Raw genomic sequence first — 20,490 nt, 5'->3', positions numbered from 1 at the left:
AGTATCTGGAGCATCAGCATTTGTGGGTTCGATTACAGGCTCAAAATGGCCAGAAACAAAGAACTTTCTTCTGAAACTCATCAGTCTATTCTTGTTCTGAGAAATGAAGGCTATTCCATGCGAGAAATTGCCAAGAAACTGAAGATCTCGTACAACACTGTGTACTACTCCCTTCACAGAACAGCGCAAACTGGCTCTAACCAGAATAGAAAGAGGAGTGGGAGGCACCGGTGCACAACTGAGCAAGAGGACAAGTACATTAGTGTCTAGTTTGAGAAACAGACGCCTCACAAGTCCTCAACTGTCAGCTTCATTAAATAGTATCCGCAAAACACCAGTCTCAACGTCAACAGTGAAGATGTGACTCCTGGATGCTGGCCTTCTAGGCAGAGTTCCTCTGTCCAGTGTCTGTGTTCTTTTCCCCATCTTAATCTTTTCTTTATATTGGCCAGTTTGAGATATGGCTTTTTCTTTGCAACACTACCTAGAAGGCCAGCATCCCAGAGTCGCCTCTTCAGCCCTCTTTCTAGAGCTCTGACCTGAAGATCACTGACGTCGTGATTCAACCTTGTTTTTTTCTGAGTTCCTAGTTGTCTTAAAAGCACCGTAAATCCAAAGAATGCCAGACTTTGATGACAAAGTTTGATGACAAAATTTGCCCACAGGGACCGCCGCCCCACCTTCCTGTTCAAGGGAGAAGAGCACAATAAGATGGGTCCTAAAATGTATTGTATGCTGCTGTATAAATGATGTAATATGCCAGGGAGATGTGTATACTGTAGCTAAGAAAGTAATACTAAGTGTATGTTGTGTAGTAAGCTGTTACTAGCCCATGTGCCTCACCCTAATAATAATAGATAGCTAGCTAGCTGCTAGGAGGATGTCATGTCATGCCATTCGAGGAGTGGGTTAGTGACTGACTTTTCCCCCTCATATCGTTTTTTGGTGGCTATACACAGCAAGAGATGCAGGTGTCATTTGGTTAGCTAGCAAGAACTTGACTGTTATCCAGTTGGCATATCTCTTGCATTCGCAGAATCACTCCGCAACACTGAATATGACCGGTGTCAATAAGTGTATAGAAAAAAAGTAAGAGTTAATCAAGAGCGCTCTAGATAACATGTAAAAAGCCTAACCAGCTCTACTACGGTGAGTAAAATTGTCAGAGTGAGGTGTTGTCTCATTTGTGTCTGGAAGTTGCTAGCTAGCAAACTAGACAACTTTAGCCCACATAGCTTGGGTGCTTTGTTGGGACTAGCATGCATTGGCAGGCAAGCTGCAGAAGGACAAGTAGACTACAATTGCCCATCGTTTATCAGTGCAATTTTTACGGCCAACTAGCTGAAAAAGTTTGAGAGGGTTTATCTAATGTTCCTTTGTTAGATTTGAGCTTATCTTTCCCTGGCTAGCATTAGTTGTTTATCTTGGTATTGTTGATGTGCATAACTGAAGGAAATATGTTTGTTTGATAAATAGGACTGTAAAGTTCCTAAATGTAAGAGGACTCCCGTGGTGTTTACATATTTGCAGAAATCTATTCAGGAGTATTTTGTGGCTTTTGGTGAATGCGTTCTAATGATCTAAAGTCGCACTGTTGCAACTGCCTGTAAACACACAGTCCAGTTCAAAGTGAATGATGGCAGGCCCGTGTGGCAAATGGCTTGTTTGTATAAAGGCCTACCCAGCTAGCACAGTGGATCTGGGCCGATTCCGGCTGAGAGTCGGGGCGCTCGGCTGAGAGTTAGACTCGGCCGATGTCGTGTGGCCCGAGTCTGGGCCGCCTTAGGCAGTATTACTTATGGCTAGGATGAGCTCGTACCGATTCCGGTGTGAGTTATCTGGCCCAAATGTACTACTTGGAGCTCAGGCCGATTCCGGTGAGTTATCTGGCCCAAATGTATTACTTGGGTCTCGGGCCGATTGGGGCTACTCTCTGGCAGATGATTAAATGGGCTGCTTTATAAAATTAACATTTCATTATTTATTTATTTTTCCATGTTTTGTCATTGTTTCTGTGATCAAAAAATACAAATAACATTTAAATTAATTTCTTTAAGAGTCCTGTTTAAGTAGTATTTTAGTATTTTGATACTTTGTGCAAGGCAATTGATAAGCATTAAAATCTTTATGGATGGCGCTTCCCAAGTGGCGCAGCGGTCTAAAACACTGCATCGTTGCTACAGATGCTAGTTCGATACCTGTGCCGGCCGTGACCGGGAGACCCATGAGGCGACGCACAATTGGCCCAGCGTCGTCCGAGTTAGGGAAGGGTTTGGCCGGCCAGGATGTCCTTGTCCCATCGCGCTGTAGTGACTCCTGTGGCGGGCCAGGCCATGCACGCTGACACGTGGTCACCAGGTGTACCGTGTTTCCTCTGACATAATTTTTTTTGGGGTGGATGGGTATAATTTGTATGAATAAAATGTATAATAGTAATATTCAAAATTACTAAATCGGGTAATTTTGCATAGATTTATTAAAATTTGCATCGGGCCAAAAGTCGGCTGAATTCCGGTAGACGGAAACATGTACTTGGGCCGATTCTGGGCAGTCATTCATTTTGATTCCAGGCCGAGTCCGACACCCGGAAGAGGGCTGTACCATTTCCTCATTGCTAGCTGGGTACTGAAGCTCTGATTGGTTATAGCGCACCGGTCTGAGTAGACTCCAGTCCTGGACAAGACAGATGTTTTTATTTGGTTTTATTTCCTGCAGTGTCTATTAATTGTCCAAACGCACAGCCGCTTTCGAACTCTATATCACTATAGAATTTTCACAAATGCCTTAGTATACGTAATTCCCAAACATTCTAAGAATTTATGAAAACGTGAAAATGACCATATCTAAGTGTTCGCTTGTCAGGTTTTTATTTTTAAAGTGTCATATTCTTCCTGGGAGTGTATATGAACAGATTGTAACAAGATTTCATGTTGCTAAAATGCTGTCAGTTCTACTTTAAATGCAACAATGTTTCACACACGTAAGTTATTTTCAAAGAGATGGCTAACAACAGTAAGCATGCTGCAATAAAAAACACACCACCACTCACCAGATTATGATCATTTAAAACGTAACTTGTTGAAAATTATTCTTGAAAAGGGAGAAGCTAACAAATTAGTGACAACATCCTATTTGATAACACCTGCTGCAGCCGCTGCAAAGTAGCCAACAAAAAAAGCTAGCTAGCTAGACCGTGGGAAAACTACTGCTTGCTATTGCGCAGTTGGCCTTCAAGAAGGCAGAAGTTTCCATATGTTTTTGTAAAAATGGTCCTTCCCAGTCGCGGTCTTGACTCGGACTCTGTATGCGACCAATAAAATTTCATTTTATTTGATTCGATTTGCTCCGTTCTTGGTCTTGGTTCTACAACATTCGCAGAGTACGACCCTGCCTCACGCAGGAAGCGGCGCAGGTCCTAATCCAGGCACTTGTCATCTCCCGTCTGGATTACTGCAACTTCGCTGTTGGCTGGGCTCCCTGCCTGTGCCATTAAACCCCTACAACTCATCCAGAACGCCGCAGCCCGTCTGGTGTTCAACTTTCCCAAGTTCTCTCACGTCACCCCGCTCCTCCGCTCTCTCCACTGGCTTCCAGTTGAAGCTCGCATCCGTTACAAGACCATGGTGCTTGCCTACGGAGCTGTGAGGGGAACGGCACCTCCGTACCTTCAGCTCTGATCAGGCCTACACCCAAACAAGGGCACTGCGGTCATCCACCTCTGGCCTGCTCGCCTCCCTACCTCTGAGGAAGTACAGTTCCCGCTCAGCCCAGTCAAAACTGTTCGCTGCTCTGGCACCCCAATGGTGGAACAAACTCCCTCACGACGCCAGGTCAGCGGAGTCAATCACCACCTTCCGGAGACACCTGAAACCCCACCTCTTTAAGGAATACCTAGGATAGGATAAAGTAATCCTTCTAACCCCCCCCCCTTAAAAGAGTTAGATGCACTATTGTAAAGTGGTTGTTCCACTGGATATCATAAGGTGAATGCACCAATTTGTAAGTCGCTCTGGATAAGAGCGTCTGCTAAATGACTTAAATGTAAATGTAAATGTAAATGTCTTGAATCAGTATCGCTTTAAGTGGTCTCGAACACAACACTGGTATTTACATTATTATAGTGAGGGACAAAGTGTAAACTATATATGTGCAGTGTTGTGCTTCTTACTCACCCTAATGAAGGTCATTGAGAATTTATTGTAGTAGTTCTTACACTCTTTTAGAGGCTTGTGGTTGATATTTGGAGTGATCTGTATTCCAATTATGCAGGATAGGAAATAGAGCTGGCCATTTTTTGTGTAAGATCACTCTCACTGCTATTACTCAATATGTTTTTCTGGCATTATTAATTGCACAGGTCACACTCCACCAATTCCATGTGAATGGTCTCATTCCTGGTATGTGGTCATGGTGATGAAACTCTAATTTAGGAACAGTTATATTCTTGAATATTAGAATATAGAAGCTGCATTTAAAAGAGAATCAGCTACAGCTTTTGAAAGGACAGGTTGAGATCATTAACAATGTGAACATGAGAAGTGTGGACAGTTGGACTGCCTCTTATAGAGAGACATTGTAGGAAACCTTGGACTCTTCCAGAATAATGTGAGATCTCTTCTGGAAGAACACAATCTTTCTGGGTGCTGCACTGGACTGGGGTAATGAGCATTAGCTGTTGCTATGGTCAGGTTTATAGATGCAAAAGCATATTCTAGTGTGACTCCTTCACACAGTTTGATTATCTGAGCAGCATTTATATTCTCTGTAAAGTAATGCTGTTTAATGAATTCTGTATGATTAAAGGTTTGGTAATGAAGTGTGCTATCTGTGACGCTGTCCACTGTAGATGGAAATCAATACAAGAGCAGAGAGCTAACAACTTATCTCAGCATCAAATTACCTGCCAATGCTGTAGGCCCGTCTTTGTCAATTCCTTCAGTCCTCCGTGCTGTAGATTGTGTGGAGATATCCCACTGGGCACACACTGGTTGAATCAACGTTGTTCCCACGTCATTTGAACAAAATTAAGTGGAACCAACTTGAAATACATGTTGAATTGACGTCTGTGCTCAGTGGGATAGGAACACATTGTAATGTATATAAGCATCGTGATAATGTTATTTCAGGCAATTCGTCTGAGCATCATCATAGACACACCCATTACAAGATCAGCAGGTCATTGTTATTCACCATCAGCTGTGCCAATTGGCAGATAGGATACAGGAACTGGATTTCTCTTATGACACCATTCTGCATCAGAGAGATTGACACTGCTGACATAAAAGAATTACAGAAAAGGAACTACAAAGGACAAGTTAACTTTCCCAACTTTTGGAATGCTAGATCAATATCAAATGCAATTAAAAGGCAAACTAAAAAGAGACAAAGCACATTACACACACCAATAAATCAAGGGTAGAGCAAAGAGTATGCTTTGTCTAGTTTTATAAATTGTATACAATAAAGTCAAGGGCATATAGGCCTAATAAGATCATGTATTTTTGGAAGTCGAAAGGAATTTTGGCCAGGAATTCCATTGTTGCCGTAAAGTCTGGTACCAGTACAGGCGAGCGCATTTACGACTGTTTTAATAACCCTTGTTTAAAAAAATAATAATTTAGCACATTTATGCCGCCACAATCATTTCTGAGAATGTTAGATTATGCTTTAGCGATACAAATTAATTTAGATCTGAGCTAGGGTTGCAATCACAGGTTCATACCACAGCTCCATTAATTACATTGATAAAGGAAAGCTTGACACAGAGACATAAAGCTACACAACAGGCCTTTGTGTTCCTACTCTCTTTTCGCTTCTGTGACACTGTTAGTCTTCTTTATTACTCCTATGTGTACCTGTCAGTCAGGTGTCCTCCTGGGGGTTCTTGGAGACTTGGATCAAGTGTGATTGATGATACATACAGTGGCTTGGTTTTCATTACGAGCCAGAGAGGTGGCTGAAGTCATTTCAGGAGACCTGCCATTGAGGACATGAGGTCGTCCACTCATACGTGTACATTGCTAGAAGTGAAGGAGAGAGGCTTCACAAAAATGTTGGTTAAATTAATAAACGTTCCATGATCTTATATCCAATTACATATTTATAAGTCTAACTAATTACTCACTTGACAGCACTGAGTAACACTCCACATCAGAAAAATGTATTCTAAGACAATAAACACATATAGTACTTTTCTGTAATAACCAGCGACGGTTGGAGATTTAATTGAGAGGGCTTGGTTTTTGCTGTAGCACCTGGCTACCACAGTGTCTGATTCCCAGTTTCTATGCCTGTGTTATTTCCTCCAGGGCTCTGTTGTGGGGGATATAACTCTGTTCCTGGTCCAACTTCGCCCCAAGGCCCCCTGTCTGTGGCCACGACTGTGCACACCACACTGAGCCAACACCAAGGGGCTTTACTACACCTCCAACAGCAGGATGTTTTCTCCATTCCCCTGGGTGATTAAATGCACTATACACACCTACAGTTGAAGTCGGAGGTTTACATACACCTTAGCCAAATACATTTAAACTCAGTTTTTCCACAATTCCTGACATTTAATCCTAGTAAAAATTCCCTGTCTTAGGTCAGTTAGGATCACCACTTTATTTTAAGAATGTGTAACGTCAGAATAATAGTAGAGATAATGATTTATTTCAGATTTAGTTTCTTTCATTCCCAGAGGATCAGAAGTTTACATACACTCCATTAGTATTTGGTAGCATTGCCTTTAAATGGTTTAACTTGGGTCAAACGTTTCGTGTAGCCTTCCACAAGCTTTGCATAATAAGTTGGGTGAATTTTGTCCCATTCCTCCTGACAGAGCTGGTGTAACTGAGTCAGGTTTGTAGGTCTCTTTACTCGCAGCCGCTTTTTCAGTTCTGCCCACAAATATTCTATGGGATTGAGGTCAGGGCTTTGTGATGGCCACTCCAATACCTTGACTTTGTTGTCCTTAAGCCATTTTGCCACAACTTTGGAAGTATGCTTGGGGTCATTGTCCATTTGGAAGACCCATTTGCGACCATGCTTTAACTTCCTGACTGATGTCTTGAGATGTTGCTTCAATATATCCACATCATTTTCAGACCTCATTATGCCATCTATTTTGTGAAGTGCACCAGTCCCTCCTGCAGCAAAGCACCCCCACAACATGATGCTGCCACCCCCGTGCTTCACCTTTGGGATGGTGTTCTTCGACTTGCAAGCCCCCCCTTTTCCCTCCAAACATAACAATGGTCATTATGGCCAAACAGTTCTATTTTTGTTTCATCAGACCAGAGGAAATTAATCCTATAAGTATGATCTTTGTCCCCATGTGCAGTTGCAAACCGTAGTCTGGCTTTTTTATGGCGGTTTTGGAGCAGTGGCTTCTTCCTTGCTGAGCGGCCTTTCAGGTTATGTCGATATAGGACCCGTTTTACTGTGGATATAGATACTTTTGTACCTGTTTCCTCCAGCATCTTCACAAGGTCCTTTGCTGTTGTTCTGGGATTGATTTGCACTTTTTGCACCAAAGTATGTTCATCTCTAGGAGACAGAATGTGTCTCCTTCCTGAGCAGTTTGACAGCTGCGTGGTCCCATGATGTTTATACTTGCGCACTATTGTTTGTACAGGTGAACGTGGTACCTTCAGGCGTTTGGAAACTGCTCCCAAGGATGAACCAGACTTGTGGAGGTCTACACGTTTTTTTCTGAGGTCTTGGCTGATTTCTTTTGATTTTCACATGATGTCACGCAAAGAGGCACTGAGGTTGAAGGTAGGCCTTGAAATACATCCACAGGTACACCTTCAATTGACTCAAATGATGTCAATTAGCCTATCAGAAGCTTCTCAAGCCATGACATATTTTCTGTTTAAAGGCACAGTCAACTTAATGTATATAAACTTCAGACCCACTGGAATTGTGATACATTGAATTATAAGTGAAATAATCTGTCTGTTAACAATTGTTGGAAAAATGACTTGCGTCATGCACAAAGTAGATATCCTAACCCACTTGCCAAAACTATAGTTTGTTAACAAGAAATTTGTGGAGTGGTTGAAAAATGAGTTTTAATGATTCCAACCTAAGTGTATGTAAACTTCAGACTTCAACTGTAAGTGTAGACTTCTTTAGAAATTCAACAGCACCAACAACACTGTGTTGTTAAGATAAACATCTTGATCCTTTGACTAGTGTATGTTCATTGCCTCAAAACATTATCTTATGTTGCTGTGAAAACATATTACATATCTGTGACATCCTCCTTGGATGTCTGAACACACCACTCAGTCGCTGTAATAGAACATTAACATACTTGTCCAGCAAGTCTATGGGGAGTAATTATTCATCCCTATGCTGTTTACATGTATACACCTTTTAAGACATTTGTCATTTTTATGTACATGTTCATTCAATCGTTGTGAAGTGTGTGCCTGCATGCATACGCTAGCGTGTCTGTGTGTGGGTGCTGTCTCAACCACTATGTCATCCTTAAAATGCAAATACTTGGTCATAGTGCTTACCTGCCACGTAATCATAAGGATTGGGTATGAAAGCATCAGAATGTAAACAAAAGCAATGTAAAAAGACAACAAACTCTGATATGAAACAAGATTACTTAAGAGATGAAACAAACACGACAAACGACAAAAGGAAATGAATATGATTAAGATTGATGTTGAGAAAATGGTTGGCATTGACATGTCTTTTCTTCATAAACATTGCTGTTATTGCTGGGAGTATTTATGTTTCCGTGTCAAAGTCTTACAGCTGGACTGCTTTGGTGCGACTCTGGAGGCTCCGGTTTCTAATCAGTTCAGTCACATTATTGTTTATTATTTATTGTTATATAAAAGGAATTTTACTTTACTCCAAATTATCATAAATACAATACAACAAATGTATACATTCAACTCATTGTCAACTCATTGATGATGTGCTGAAATGCCTTGTGGTATTTCAGGCGGAGAATTCTATGATACTGTATTGTGTTGTGTATAACATATTGTGACATTCTGAAGGGTGTGGTCTGTTGTGCTCATCCAGCCATGCATTCTTTACACATCATGCCTGAAAACATTGGTTCAAATAGCCATGAGCCTGCATATCAGTCTGGGAAATAAAACAAGCCCATTGAAATGCACCATGTGATGTCAAACAAAGCAGTAACCATACAAATCTCATGAATATCGTCACAGAAATAAAGTAGCCTGCCCATATTTGCTGTGCTTCAGCTAGTCTTGAGGCTACCGTACAGCTGAACTACCTGTAAATACTCATTACTACCGTCTTATTACTAATTATTTCATGTCAATTAATTGATTGAAAAGTCAAACATTAGCCTATATTTGCTTGCTGACTGGATGTGAAATAATTTAATCTATGACTGCTCGTCTGAATTTTCCCTAGTGAGGAAAATAGCAATTTTAATGAGCATGGCCTACCTACAGCCCTCTAGAACTCTACACTCTTTCTATCAAAAGGGATGTTTGAAGAGTTGGTTTATGTTTCTTTCCCTTTTATTTAGCGAATACCGAGGCCTGACCTGCAACCTTGAGCACCGTTAACACATTCACTGTGTTGTCTGCTTGGCTCTTTCTTTCTTTTCCCCGTTCTTTCAAACTTTGTCTCGATTCGTCAATCCAAATAGTTTTCCTCTGTGTGTTTCAGAAAGAGCAAAGCAGGGTTATTTGGTAAGTGTTGCAAGGCAAGAGCAGAGCTGACTATGCTGTCCAAACATTTTTGACACCTGAGTTTGGCACCTTCCAAAGGCTCTTCGGCCCACCCACCCTTCGCAGGGAGATGCAGAAGCAGTTTGATCTCAGCTGTTTACATGGCAGCCAGGCCTGCTTCTCAAACCCTCACTGAAGAGTCAGTGAGTCTCATTGGAGCAGAGCTGAACTGAGCATCAAGTACGGTAAGCCTAGTCTGACAGACTCACAGACTCACTGTCTATGGTGTATAATTATAAGCCCAGATTAAATACAATCAGGTTACATTTCCTCTCTCCTTACATCTCTCTATCATGTCACTATCAGACTGACTTGACACCCATGAAGGCACGAAGGCAGCAAATTGTCAGCAGTCATCCTCAAGTCTCCTAAAAGGGACCAATACATAGAGATAAGTACTTCCTATGAATTAATGGGAGAGTAAAGTAAATTGCCGCTGTTGCGTGATTGGTATGCTACTGTAATCAGGGATTTCGAGGTTTGATATCTGCTTAATCTGCAACGCATATTTACAATTCAAATCAAGTCCCTATAGTGTCTACAGAGGGATTCTACTGAGTTATTACAAGTAAACTACCCGTCCAATAAGAAAACAGCTCACTCTGCAACTTTAATTCCTCCCCTTTTCTTTTCATGAGACACATCTATGATTCCCCCCTCCAGTAAACAGGTGGAACATAGTGTCACTCGTGCACCACTCTCTATGAATTATATATTGGTGATAAGTGACACTGTCCTTGTGGATTGGTCACAAGTGATATTCAGTTTTTACTGAATGCATTTCTTGGAGCTACTAATCCATAGGCAACATACTCATTAAATTCAGGTTAATCAACAATTTAATGCAACCGAAATTCAACTGGACACACTTTATGTTCCGTTGGAGAGAAAAAGACGCATGCAACCTAAGCGGTTATAGCGCTTTGCCGACATTAGGGGGAGCCTGCAGTCGATCTCAGAGCACCTAGTCTGAGCAGAGCCGTTTGAATAGCGGACAATATTGACGTCATGGACTTTCTTTCCACACGGAGAAACAAAGTAGGCTGTCCGCGAGAGTGAAGCGGTGAGAATGGAGCGCTGGAATCCACAGGAATAATTCGCGTCTCGAACTGCTTTAAAACTTAAAAAACTCTGTAAACAAACATGGATACGTGTAGACTTGGCTTCATACTACTCTACTTTTCAATTCTAAGCGTTGGGGCTCAATTCACGACAGGTAAGGATCTTTAAACCTTTATGTGAAAGAAACTATAGACGCGGAGCAGAGGAAAGTTGGTGGTAATGTTTGAGTTGGAGTAATTTAAATCAAGGTGTGCGTTGTTACATTTTGTTGATCCGGAAAAAAAGTTATATGCAAAATATACCTTTGCAAATTATGTTAATCTTTCTGAGAATGTTGCTCGAATCAATACTCCTAAATCGGGTCCGATTCCTGCCGTGGCTTTATTGCAGGTAGACTAATAGAGAGCAAATTTGCGTTCAAAATATACGGTTACGTCCCAGAATGTTGACTGGTCCTTGAACGAAAGTATTTGAGACCATCCTTTCGTGGTTGCATGCATCCGTATGTAGCATATTTGAGAAGTTCTCGGATCCATGATTTCTGCTTGATCACAACATTGAATTGGTCTGTATGGACACTTCGATCATGTTACCTGAAATATGGCATGGTATGGTTGTACAGTAATGAGCATCGATAAAAACGGAGATGGAACCATACAATACAGAATTACAAAGTTACTCTCAGGTTTACATTTATTTTTGTATTCCTCGCAATGCTTTTCACCTTCAGTTACAACACTTTCATCTAAATTGACAAAACTGTTGTTCTTCAATAAGTTCTTCAAATAAACAACCAGTTTTAATGGTTAAACCACTAATTCAAACGACTTATTTCTTGTAGTCTAATGTATACGCGTACTACTAGACTATTTGGAATGGTCAAACATATTATTTTTTTCTTTTGTGTAAATGAAATCCGATACTGTTGACGTCTCCTCTCATACCTTGTCCCAGGGGCCTTGGAAAAACTGCAGGAGGTGGAGTCCTGTTGTCTATAAACATTTAAATGGCTAATTCCAACCAAACCTGTGAAATGCTATCTGTCATTTTAAATATATGTAAATTCAATTTCCTCGAAGTCCCAATCACTTCGGATTTATTTTTAATAATTGATCTCTCATCTGCATTGCAATCTGTCTCTCTTAGTTTTGAAAGAATTAGCACGTTTTTGAAATACCCATTCCATGCAGTCTTTTAAAAATTGTATCATCATGGTATGTCTAATAAATGACTGTGTTCATGAAAATAACTAAAACATTTAAAAATGTATTTCCCTGAGCCTCCTTTTGCCATTAAAAAAAATGAAGCTCAGTCTGATCTTGTTGGCCTGTTAATACATATTTTTATTTATTTACTTACATAGCCCTGATTGGCAGATAGGATCGTCTAGAGCCTACCCGCTTACACCTTCATAGTAGGAAGATACATATGCAAATAAAATATGACTAGTCATGATTAACTAGATCTGATTGTGAGGTCATGATCTGGGCAAAAAACTCCATTCCACCTAAACAGGATGAAATTCCAGGATTTTCCCCCCAAACAGCTCTTACAGAAAAAGGGGGGTTTTAATAATCATTTTCACAATTTCAGAGTGTTATTTTGACTTCATAGTGTGGAAGGGGCGGCAGGTAGCCTATTGGTTAGAGCGTTGGTCAATTAACCGAAAGGTTGCTGGATCGAATCCCCGAGCTGACAAGGTAAAAATCTGTCGTTCACACCTGAACAAGGCAGTTAACCCACTGTTCCCCGGTAGGCCGTCATTGTAAATAAGAATTTGTTCTTAACTGACTTGCCTGGTTAAATAAAGGTTAAATAAAAAAGTATCATAAAGTGAAACTGTAAAATCTCATGCACTGCCCCTTTAAGAATCTGATTTGTTCAGATATTTAGCCCATAATCATTAGCCACTGCCTCTATACCCCTTTTTATTGCTGATTAACAGAGGGCCTCCATAAGTCTTTCTCTACAAAGCGCATACACACATTCCTTACCTGCATCATCAGATTAATTCACCACGGGGGGGGGGGTACAGCTGTTTATATTCATCAGAAAGTCTTAACCATGGATTAATACATTAGAGTAATCAAAAAAACAGGATGACAAATGGGCAAATTACACATTTTGGAGATTGATTTGTAAATGATGTGATTATGAAATGAACTAGAAGATCACTTTACATTTCATAAAGCAATGCTGCTCTGCGATGAAAAGACACAAATCGGTGTGCTAATCCACTTATATATTTTCTGTTGCTTCCATCTGGCCGCAGCGCAAATGGGACAACCGGTGAAGGGTGAGTTACTGAGCTGTGCTGTCATTCGACAGGAGCCCCTGTCCTGATTCAATGTGACCTGATGACTCCTGGCTGTTGTACTATGCCACCTTGAATGCGCAATATGGTCTCTGTGCAGCTGTCTCACTGTAGCTCTGTTAATGGCCCTTTCTCCAGAAAAGGCTAGTTCTGCTCTCACACGATTTGGGACAATAAACCACTGGATGTAAGAGGTTAACTCGATTCTTTCTTGTAAAATAGACACTTTTCAAACCTTTGCTGGCTACAGTTCACATGAAGTTGGCCAAATACCACACATTCATTTAGTTGTGATGTGTGTGTGCAATAACATGAAATAACTCCAGTTGTTACAGAGTCCTTTTAAATTATATTTATCTGCAGTTACCATTTAGTATTTGCTTTGTAATATCTCTGTGGTTGCCTAAGTAACAGAGTAGCAAACTCATTTATTTGCTCACCTATCAGAAAAGCAGGTGCGAATGACTCTTGGGAGAGATGGCCATTAACCAAAAGGTAGATGCTGCAGGAGAGGAACAGCTGTTACTGGGTGAGATGTATTCAAAATGGACCCCTAATTAGAAGAACACTATTCAGGCTTTCATATGGTCAGTCAGCACTAGCAAGAACAAGCCTAACCTCAGTCTTATTGGTTGATCTGACAAACAATTAATTGTAATACTTTTATTTCCAGTACCTTTGTCTTTGATCTTTGTGACTTGGGCACAGGAGAGTGAGTATTTTCAGTTGCTCCAAGGCCTAATGGGGTATCCTTCACTACATCTCAGCTTCCAGTTTTTCATGCACACAACTTTTCCCAAGAACATGTTTACTGCATGCTTTGTCCAGTGTTTCCATCTTGGTCTGGTTTAAAAAAGGCAACATGGTTTTGTAAAATGACCATGCCCCCTCAGTAAAACATAGGTCATGGTAGACCATGGTCTAGTGAGTGAGGCAATACAGAGGAACATCTACCCCCTTCTATTCAATAACAATAAGACTCCTCTAAGAGCGGAAGTTGCTGACGACTCAGAGCAGCTCAAGGAGTCTTATATCTTAGTTTTATTAGACTACAGGTTAGGCGACAGTGAGAGAAGTTGCTTATCTTAGCACCTGCGAGAGAAATGTATGTTTTTTTTATGTGTAGCCTCAACAAAATCTATTTGCAGCCAGGTATTGTTCCCTTCATTTTCTGAAGCTTTAGATTATGCATGGTGAATCAATACCTGACAAAATGTGTCAAGTGATTTTGCAACGGTATGGATTTTAAATGTAGTTTTCCTCAAAATCAGCAGCCTCCGTATCATTTCTCTTATTTATTTATTTATTTATTCAGACTTGCACTTGTAAATGTTTTGTCAGCATGTTATCCATCTGCCAGTTTTTCTCGGGATTACGAATTAATAAGCAAGTTTGTTCTTGTTTTAAACCCGACAGATGTGTTAAACACAGGCCTACCTCCTTGAATAACGCATCCAATGACCCTTTTACCATACAGCATCAAATGTCTGTGGTTTTTCCAAGGCCCTGGGCTCTAAGTGTTTATTTGGCCCCAGGAGGTGCCCACTCAGACAGATGTATTCTGAACTGGACTAATAGGAGCATTTCATTCCTGTTCAGGCCCACTACAACACGGGCTCTAGGCCCTTTGTAACACGCAAGACAAGAAAGGCCTTGTGGAGTTGCACTTGAAGCTCTGCATGGGAGGACAGTGTGTCTCTGCTCTGAGCATGCATCATGCTCCTGTCTACTTGGTATTTGGGACATGGAGAGATGTTCTGCAATTGTTTGTGTTCCGGGCCCCAGTGAATGTCTCAGACCCCAGTTATCCCCAGTCTTTGTCATCACAGCATTTTGGAGATTAAATCCGTAATGGCATTTCTGGTGGTCTATTCTGATGCCTGCCCTTAAGCTTCTTTTGAAAGCTGACTGGACTTTTTCTAAGAGGAGAGTGGGAGAGAAAACGAAACCTCTGATAGATTAGATTTTTGGTATTTTGGCTTTTTTTGTTCTGGTTGGAGTGTTTAAGGAGATCTAGTACTGCTACCGAGTCAATGTACAAGGTGGTTGAGGTGATATGTACATGTAGGTAGGGGTAAAATGTATTAGGCATTCAGGATTGATAATAAATAGAGTAGCAGCAGTGAAAGTGTGTGTGTGGCGTCAATATGCATGTGTGTGAGCGTATGTAGTCTGTGTGTGTTGGAGTATCAGTGTAGTGTTGGAGTATCAGTGTAGTATGTGTGAGTGTGTGGGTAGAGTCCAGTGAGTGTGCATAGAGCCGGTGCAAGAGAGTCAGTGCAAATAAAAAGGGGGTCAATGCAAATAGTCAGGGTAGCCATTTGATTAACTGTTCAGCAGTCTTGGGGTTAGAAGCTGTTCAGGAGCCTTTTGGACCCAAACTTGGCGCTCCGGTACCGCTTGCCTTGCAGTAGCAGAGAGAACAGTCTATGACTTGTGTGGCCCTGTGATAATGAGTCGGTGAACATATCTAATAGTAATGGGGCGAGTTGATCAGATTTTTTCAAATGAAAATCAACGGGGAAGCCATCAGGGCCTGGGGCCTTGCCACTTTGCATTAACTTTAGACCCTTTGTTATCTCATCAAGTTGCAGAGGGTTGTCCAGAACTTTACTCATGTCCATATCAATGGATGGGATATCCAAGTTATCTAAAAAGTTGTCCATAGCCGTATTATCTGATGGGGGTTCAGATTTGTAGAGGTTACAATAAAATGACATGAAAGTTGAATTAATATTAGATGGATCACTTGTACAATTACGAGAGGAGTCATATACCTGAGAGAGAAGATGAGATGCTGACTGGCGTTTAAATTGGTGTGACAAGAGGCGACTGGCCTTGTCACCATATTCGTAGTACGTCCCCTTTGTTTGTTGTAACAGAAACTCTGCTTTATCAGTGGGAAGAAGATTAAATTGAGTTTGAAGTTTCAGCCTCTCTGCGTATAGTTCAGGGGATGGTGAAGTTGAATATTGCCGGTCTTTTTCCAAGATTGAGTCCACCAATTCCTGATGTTTCAGTTTTCTTTGTTTGACATAATGAGCATTGTAAGAAATTATCTTTCCCCGTAACACAGCCTTGAAACTTTCCCAAAGAATAGAAGGGGAGGTGTCATCATTTTTATTTGTTTGAATGAATACATCTATATTGGTCGAAATAAAGTCACAGAATTCTTTGTTAGAGAATAGAGTTGTGTTAAATCTCCAATTTGACAGTTTTTTTTGCATTCGGAGTAAGTGCTAAGTCCAGAATGTGGGGGGAATGGTCCGAAATCACTATCGCAGAATATTCTGTAGTTTCAATTGAGGGGAGAAGGGCTCTATCTAAAAAAGTAGTCTATGCGTGAGTAGGCTTGATGAACATGAGAAAAGTAGGTATTTTGTGACCGGTGGAGGAAGTGCCATGGATCAACACAAACCATTTGGGTCATGAATGTAGAAAGAACTTTTGCCATCCCGCAAGGAGTAAGTGTTCTGAGATTAGACCGGTCAAGTCTTGGTTCAATAACCCATTTAAGGTCCCTGCCGAAGATGAGGCGGTGGGTGTCAAGATTAGGGAGAGAGGCTAAAAGAGATGTCATAAATCTAGTGTCATCCCAGTTAGAGGAGCAAACATTCGCAAGTACTACAGGGGTTTGGAAGAGGGTGCTACTAACTATTGTATAACGTCCTCCAGGATCTGAAATTATCTGTGAGGGTGAAAACTGTACTCGTTTGTGAATCACTATTGCTGTTCCCCTGGCTTTTCTGTTAAAATTAGAATGAAAAACCTGTCGAACCCATGCTTTACGCAATCTAGTATGGTTGTTAACACATAGGTGCGTTTCTTGAAGAAATGCGATATCAGTATTCAGGCTCTTCAGATGTGAAAATACTCTGGAGCGCTTAATTTGTCCCCCATAACCGCAAATGGTCCATGTCACCAGTCTGATTGGAAGCCCTAAAGTACCATCTTGACTTGTTGTTGAACTAGACATTAATCCGTATAAGAGGAGAAATCAAATGAGAAAGAGATTGAGAGAGGAGCAGCATGAGCAAAACATCTGAATAAAAAATGTATAAAATCCCCCCCCCCCAAAAAAAAAAGTACCCCTCCCCACCATCCCAAACATAAATTAAAATGATAGTACAACACCCTTCAAAAAATAAAAAGGGAAAAATACAAATCCTAAACTCGTCTCTATGAACGAGATGAGCAGCAGGAATTCTCTCTTACTCAGCATTCGTTGATTACCCTACATGTGCAGTGAGGTCAAACCGGCCTAGGAAAGAAGTGACATACGACCTTGAAATTTAAAAAAATTAAATATGTCAATAGGCAAGTGTACATTTTGGGTCACAGTTTAAACAACGAGTATAAACTTCAGCTTCAGTTATTGAAAAATGTTAACAGCGATCAGTGGCATTTCAATGGCCATAAAATGAATGCAGTCCGCTAGGTGTTGCCACAGGGCTGAGTAATGAGAAACGTTTTAAATTAACCAGTAGGCTATGAAAATTGTCAGTCCCTGTATTGGTAAATTGTTAAACGTCGTTAGGAGGAAACAATTCAATAAAAGTATACAAACGGACAACTAGCATTTTGGATATGTACAATTAAGCAAACGAACCATGGGTCTAAACTCTTCAGCTAGTGCAACAATTAAACAAGAGTACAATTTGGAAGAGAGGAGTGATAGTATTAAGACTCCAATGTCGTAGTGGAGTCCAAGATAAAGTGAATGTAACTCAGGACCTGTCAGTGACCAACATCACCAATCATGGCCAACATAAACCACGGTAGTTCAGAGTAACCATAAAAATAAAGAGTAAAAAATACAATTCAAATATTGTATATATCAAGCAGATCCCAAATGAAAAATGTATATACACAAATATTGGTGGACAGGATCAGTGTCTAACTAGCTAGTAACATTGGTATCCAAAATGACCTAAAGGATGCCAAACTGCAATGTAGGCTGTAGATTGCCATTAGTGGAGCAGCAAGTTCAAAGGCTTAGTAAAATGAAAGAAATCAAAATGCTGCGCTTTTAACAGCGATTGTCATTGTTGAAGAAACTAAGCAAGATCCACTAGAAGTTCAAAGAGCAGTGAGATAGTATAGTATGTCATTGTCAATAACAGAAGCGAGTTATGTGCTGCTTCAAACATACCTACTGTAGCTAGCAAGCTTTAGCATAGGATTGTTTAACGAGAAATGGATCGATAGATGGCCATAGATGTATGTAGCCTAGTGTCCACACGGTCACAATAACTAACGTTACTCACATAATACAGGCAGGTAAGAAATAATCCCAATTCAGGCATTCAATGTATGCGCTGTTGGTAGAAAGACTCAGCTTCTTCAGGATAAAAAAAAAAAATGGACCTCGCCATTAAAGGTGACATGGAGTTGGGCAGGATAAATCAGGACAAAGCGGAAACCCTTCTTGTACAGAGTGGACTTGATGTTGTTGAATGCAGCCTGTTTCTTCGCCAAGCTAGAATTGAAATCCTGGTAGAACTTGATATTGTGGCCTTGGAAAGTGATGTTCCCTTGCCCATCGAAGAACGAGCTCCTTTTCTTTGTATCAATGGAACCGCATTATGATGGGACGCGGTTGGCAGCCCGGGCAAGGTTTCGATGCAAGGCTGCGGTGGGCTCTATCGAGTTCAGGGAGATTGGGAAAAGCCTCATTGCCCAAAACTTCCTTGAACTGCTCCGCCATGAACTGGGTTGGATATCCTGTCTCAGAATCCTCTGGCAGTCCAATCATGTGGATATTCTGGCGTTTTGAACATGAAATCAAATCTTCCACTTGTAGCTGCAGAGACTTGTTGGCGGCGGCCACATCGTCAAGCCTGGTTTCCAGCGTAGTGAGTTGGTCATTGTGGCCCGAGAGCCCGGCTTCAACTTCGGCCAGTGTGGTAGCATAAGATGCCACAGAACGCTGGATGGTTTCCATGGTTGCCTAAATTGGAGCCAGTGCAGCCAGCCATACTGCCTAACTTTCACATGATTTCGCCAGCTCTCTGACAAGGATCTCCAGTGTTATCGGGTTAACCGTATCGCCTTCAGTGAAGATGGGGTGGTAGCCATTTTAGCTGAAGTTGATTTGGTGGAATGTGACGTTTTTTCCGTTGATTTTCCAAAGCGTGTGACTTGTTTGCTCATGCTAACTTAGGTACACGCTTACTGGGTAGTAAAAATGACTTTTGAGGTCATGAGAAGTATGAATTTAGGCGATATTGAGGATTATTTACAAAAGTTGTTGAAGAGACCTTGTGCGACTTCTTTCTACATTGCTCAACCGGACGCCTCTGGTATATAGGTTCTGGATGCCAGGGAGCTCAGCCCCAGTGATGTACTGGGCTGTACGCACTACCCTCTGTAGCACCTTTATGGTCAGTTGCCATACCAAGCGGTGATGCAGCCAGTCAATGTGCTCTCAGTGGTGCAACTGTAGAACCTTTTGAGGATCTGTGTGCGGAAACCACTGGCACACCCCGTTTAAATCACTTAAAATTATTCTCATTGACTCCACATACAATTTGGACGAAGTGTATTCCATGCAGGGTTTTAAACTCTACTGGGTTATAGTGTTTTATACTGGCCTGTGTTTCTCAGACAGCATGCCGTGCAAGAGGTGCATCTGACAGGTTTCACAGACATGCTGGTGAGAAAGAACAACGTTATTCCACAGTGTCTGATGATTCAAAACAGACATTCAGCCTGTCCTACCTCACACTTTCACTTCGAGTCACGACTGCAGTATACAGGCAACCAACATATATATATGCCCATCGTCTAAAATTTGGCATTTAGTGGGGCGAACAACAAAATGCTTCACAGTTGACTAGTTAATTCAAATGCTTATAGCTAAAGTGTAGGAGACTATTTGTGGCAGTGTGGAAAAGACGGTCCAATAATTGACTGTGATCAGATTACTTTATAGCCATTTGGAGATATTGAATTACTGAATATGACCTACATACAAGCTCAGTACCTCAGATTGCAAATGCTAATTCCTATTGAATGCCATGCCGTCTGCTCCTTGTAAATGACTTTTCTTTCTGTAGACATGTCTGTAGTTAATGGTTGAGTGTGTGTAGTCGACATGCTTCTACAGCATGGAGCTGCTGTGTGTGATTGACACACAGTGATCTACCCCACCACCACTTCCGTCCTCCTATCTGTCTCTCAGGTGGAGTCAAATTTCAATAAATCAATCAATCAGTAGTCTGAATATCATCTGCCTTTTAACGGCTCTATACCTGTGTCTGAAACCTCTTGAGGAATGAAGTCTCAACCTCATATTAAAGTGGAATTCTCCCACAGCCAAATCAGCTCAGGGCTGAAAACAGATAACGAAAGAACACTGTTGCCTTTTCTGTCTGAGAGGCTTCATGTTTACCC

At 41.2% G+C, this 20,490-nt stretch overlaps 1 protein-coding gene across 15 annotated transcripts in view; it reads left to right on the top strand.

Annotated features, from left to right (window-relative positions):
- Positions 1-10,737: 10,737 nt before the first annotated feature.
- The window catches only part of LOC111954396 (receptor-type tyrosine-protein phosphatase kappa), a 165,397-nt gene continuing 155,644 nt past the window's right edge, over positions 10,738-20,490 (top strand). For 10 of the 15 annotated variants that reach the window (XM_023974123.2, XM_070435800.1, XM_023974116.2 and 7 more), the window contains exon 1: positions 10,738-10,935. In XM_023974123.2, the coding sequence (XP_023829891.1) occupies positions 10,863-10,935 (73 nt within the window). In that variant the 5' untranslated portion in view covers positions 10,738-10,862. The remainder of the gene's footprint in view (positions 10,936-20,490) is intronic. The other 5 variants (XM_023974126.2, XM_023974125.2, XM_070435807.1 and 2 more) reach the window with 1 other exon arrangement.

Source organism: Salvelinus sp. IW2-2015, linkage group LG28 (genome assembly GCF_002910315.2).
Source record: "Salvelinus sp. IW2-2015 linkage group LG28, ASM291031v2, whole genome shotgun sequence".
Lineage (NCBI taxonomy): Eukaryota > Metazoa > Chordata > Actinopteri > Salmoniformes > Salmonidae > Salvelinus > Salvelinus sp. IW2-2015.
The sequence above is the reverse complement of the archived record's forward strand: the minus strand, read 5'-3'. Positions and strand labels throughout refer to the sequence as shown.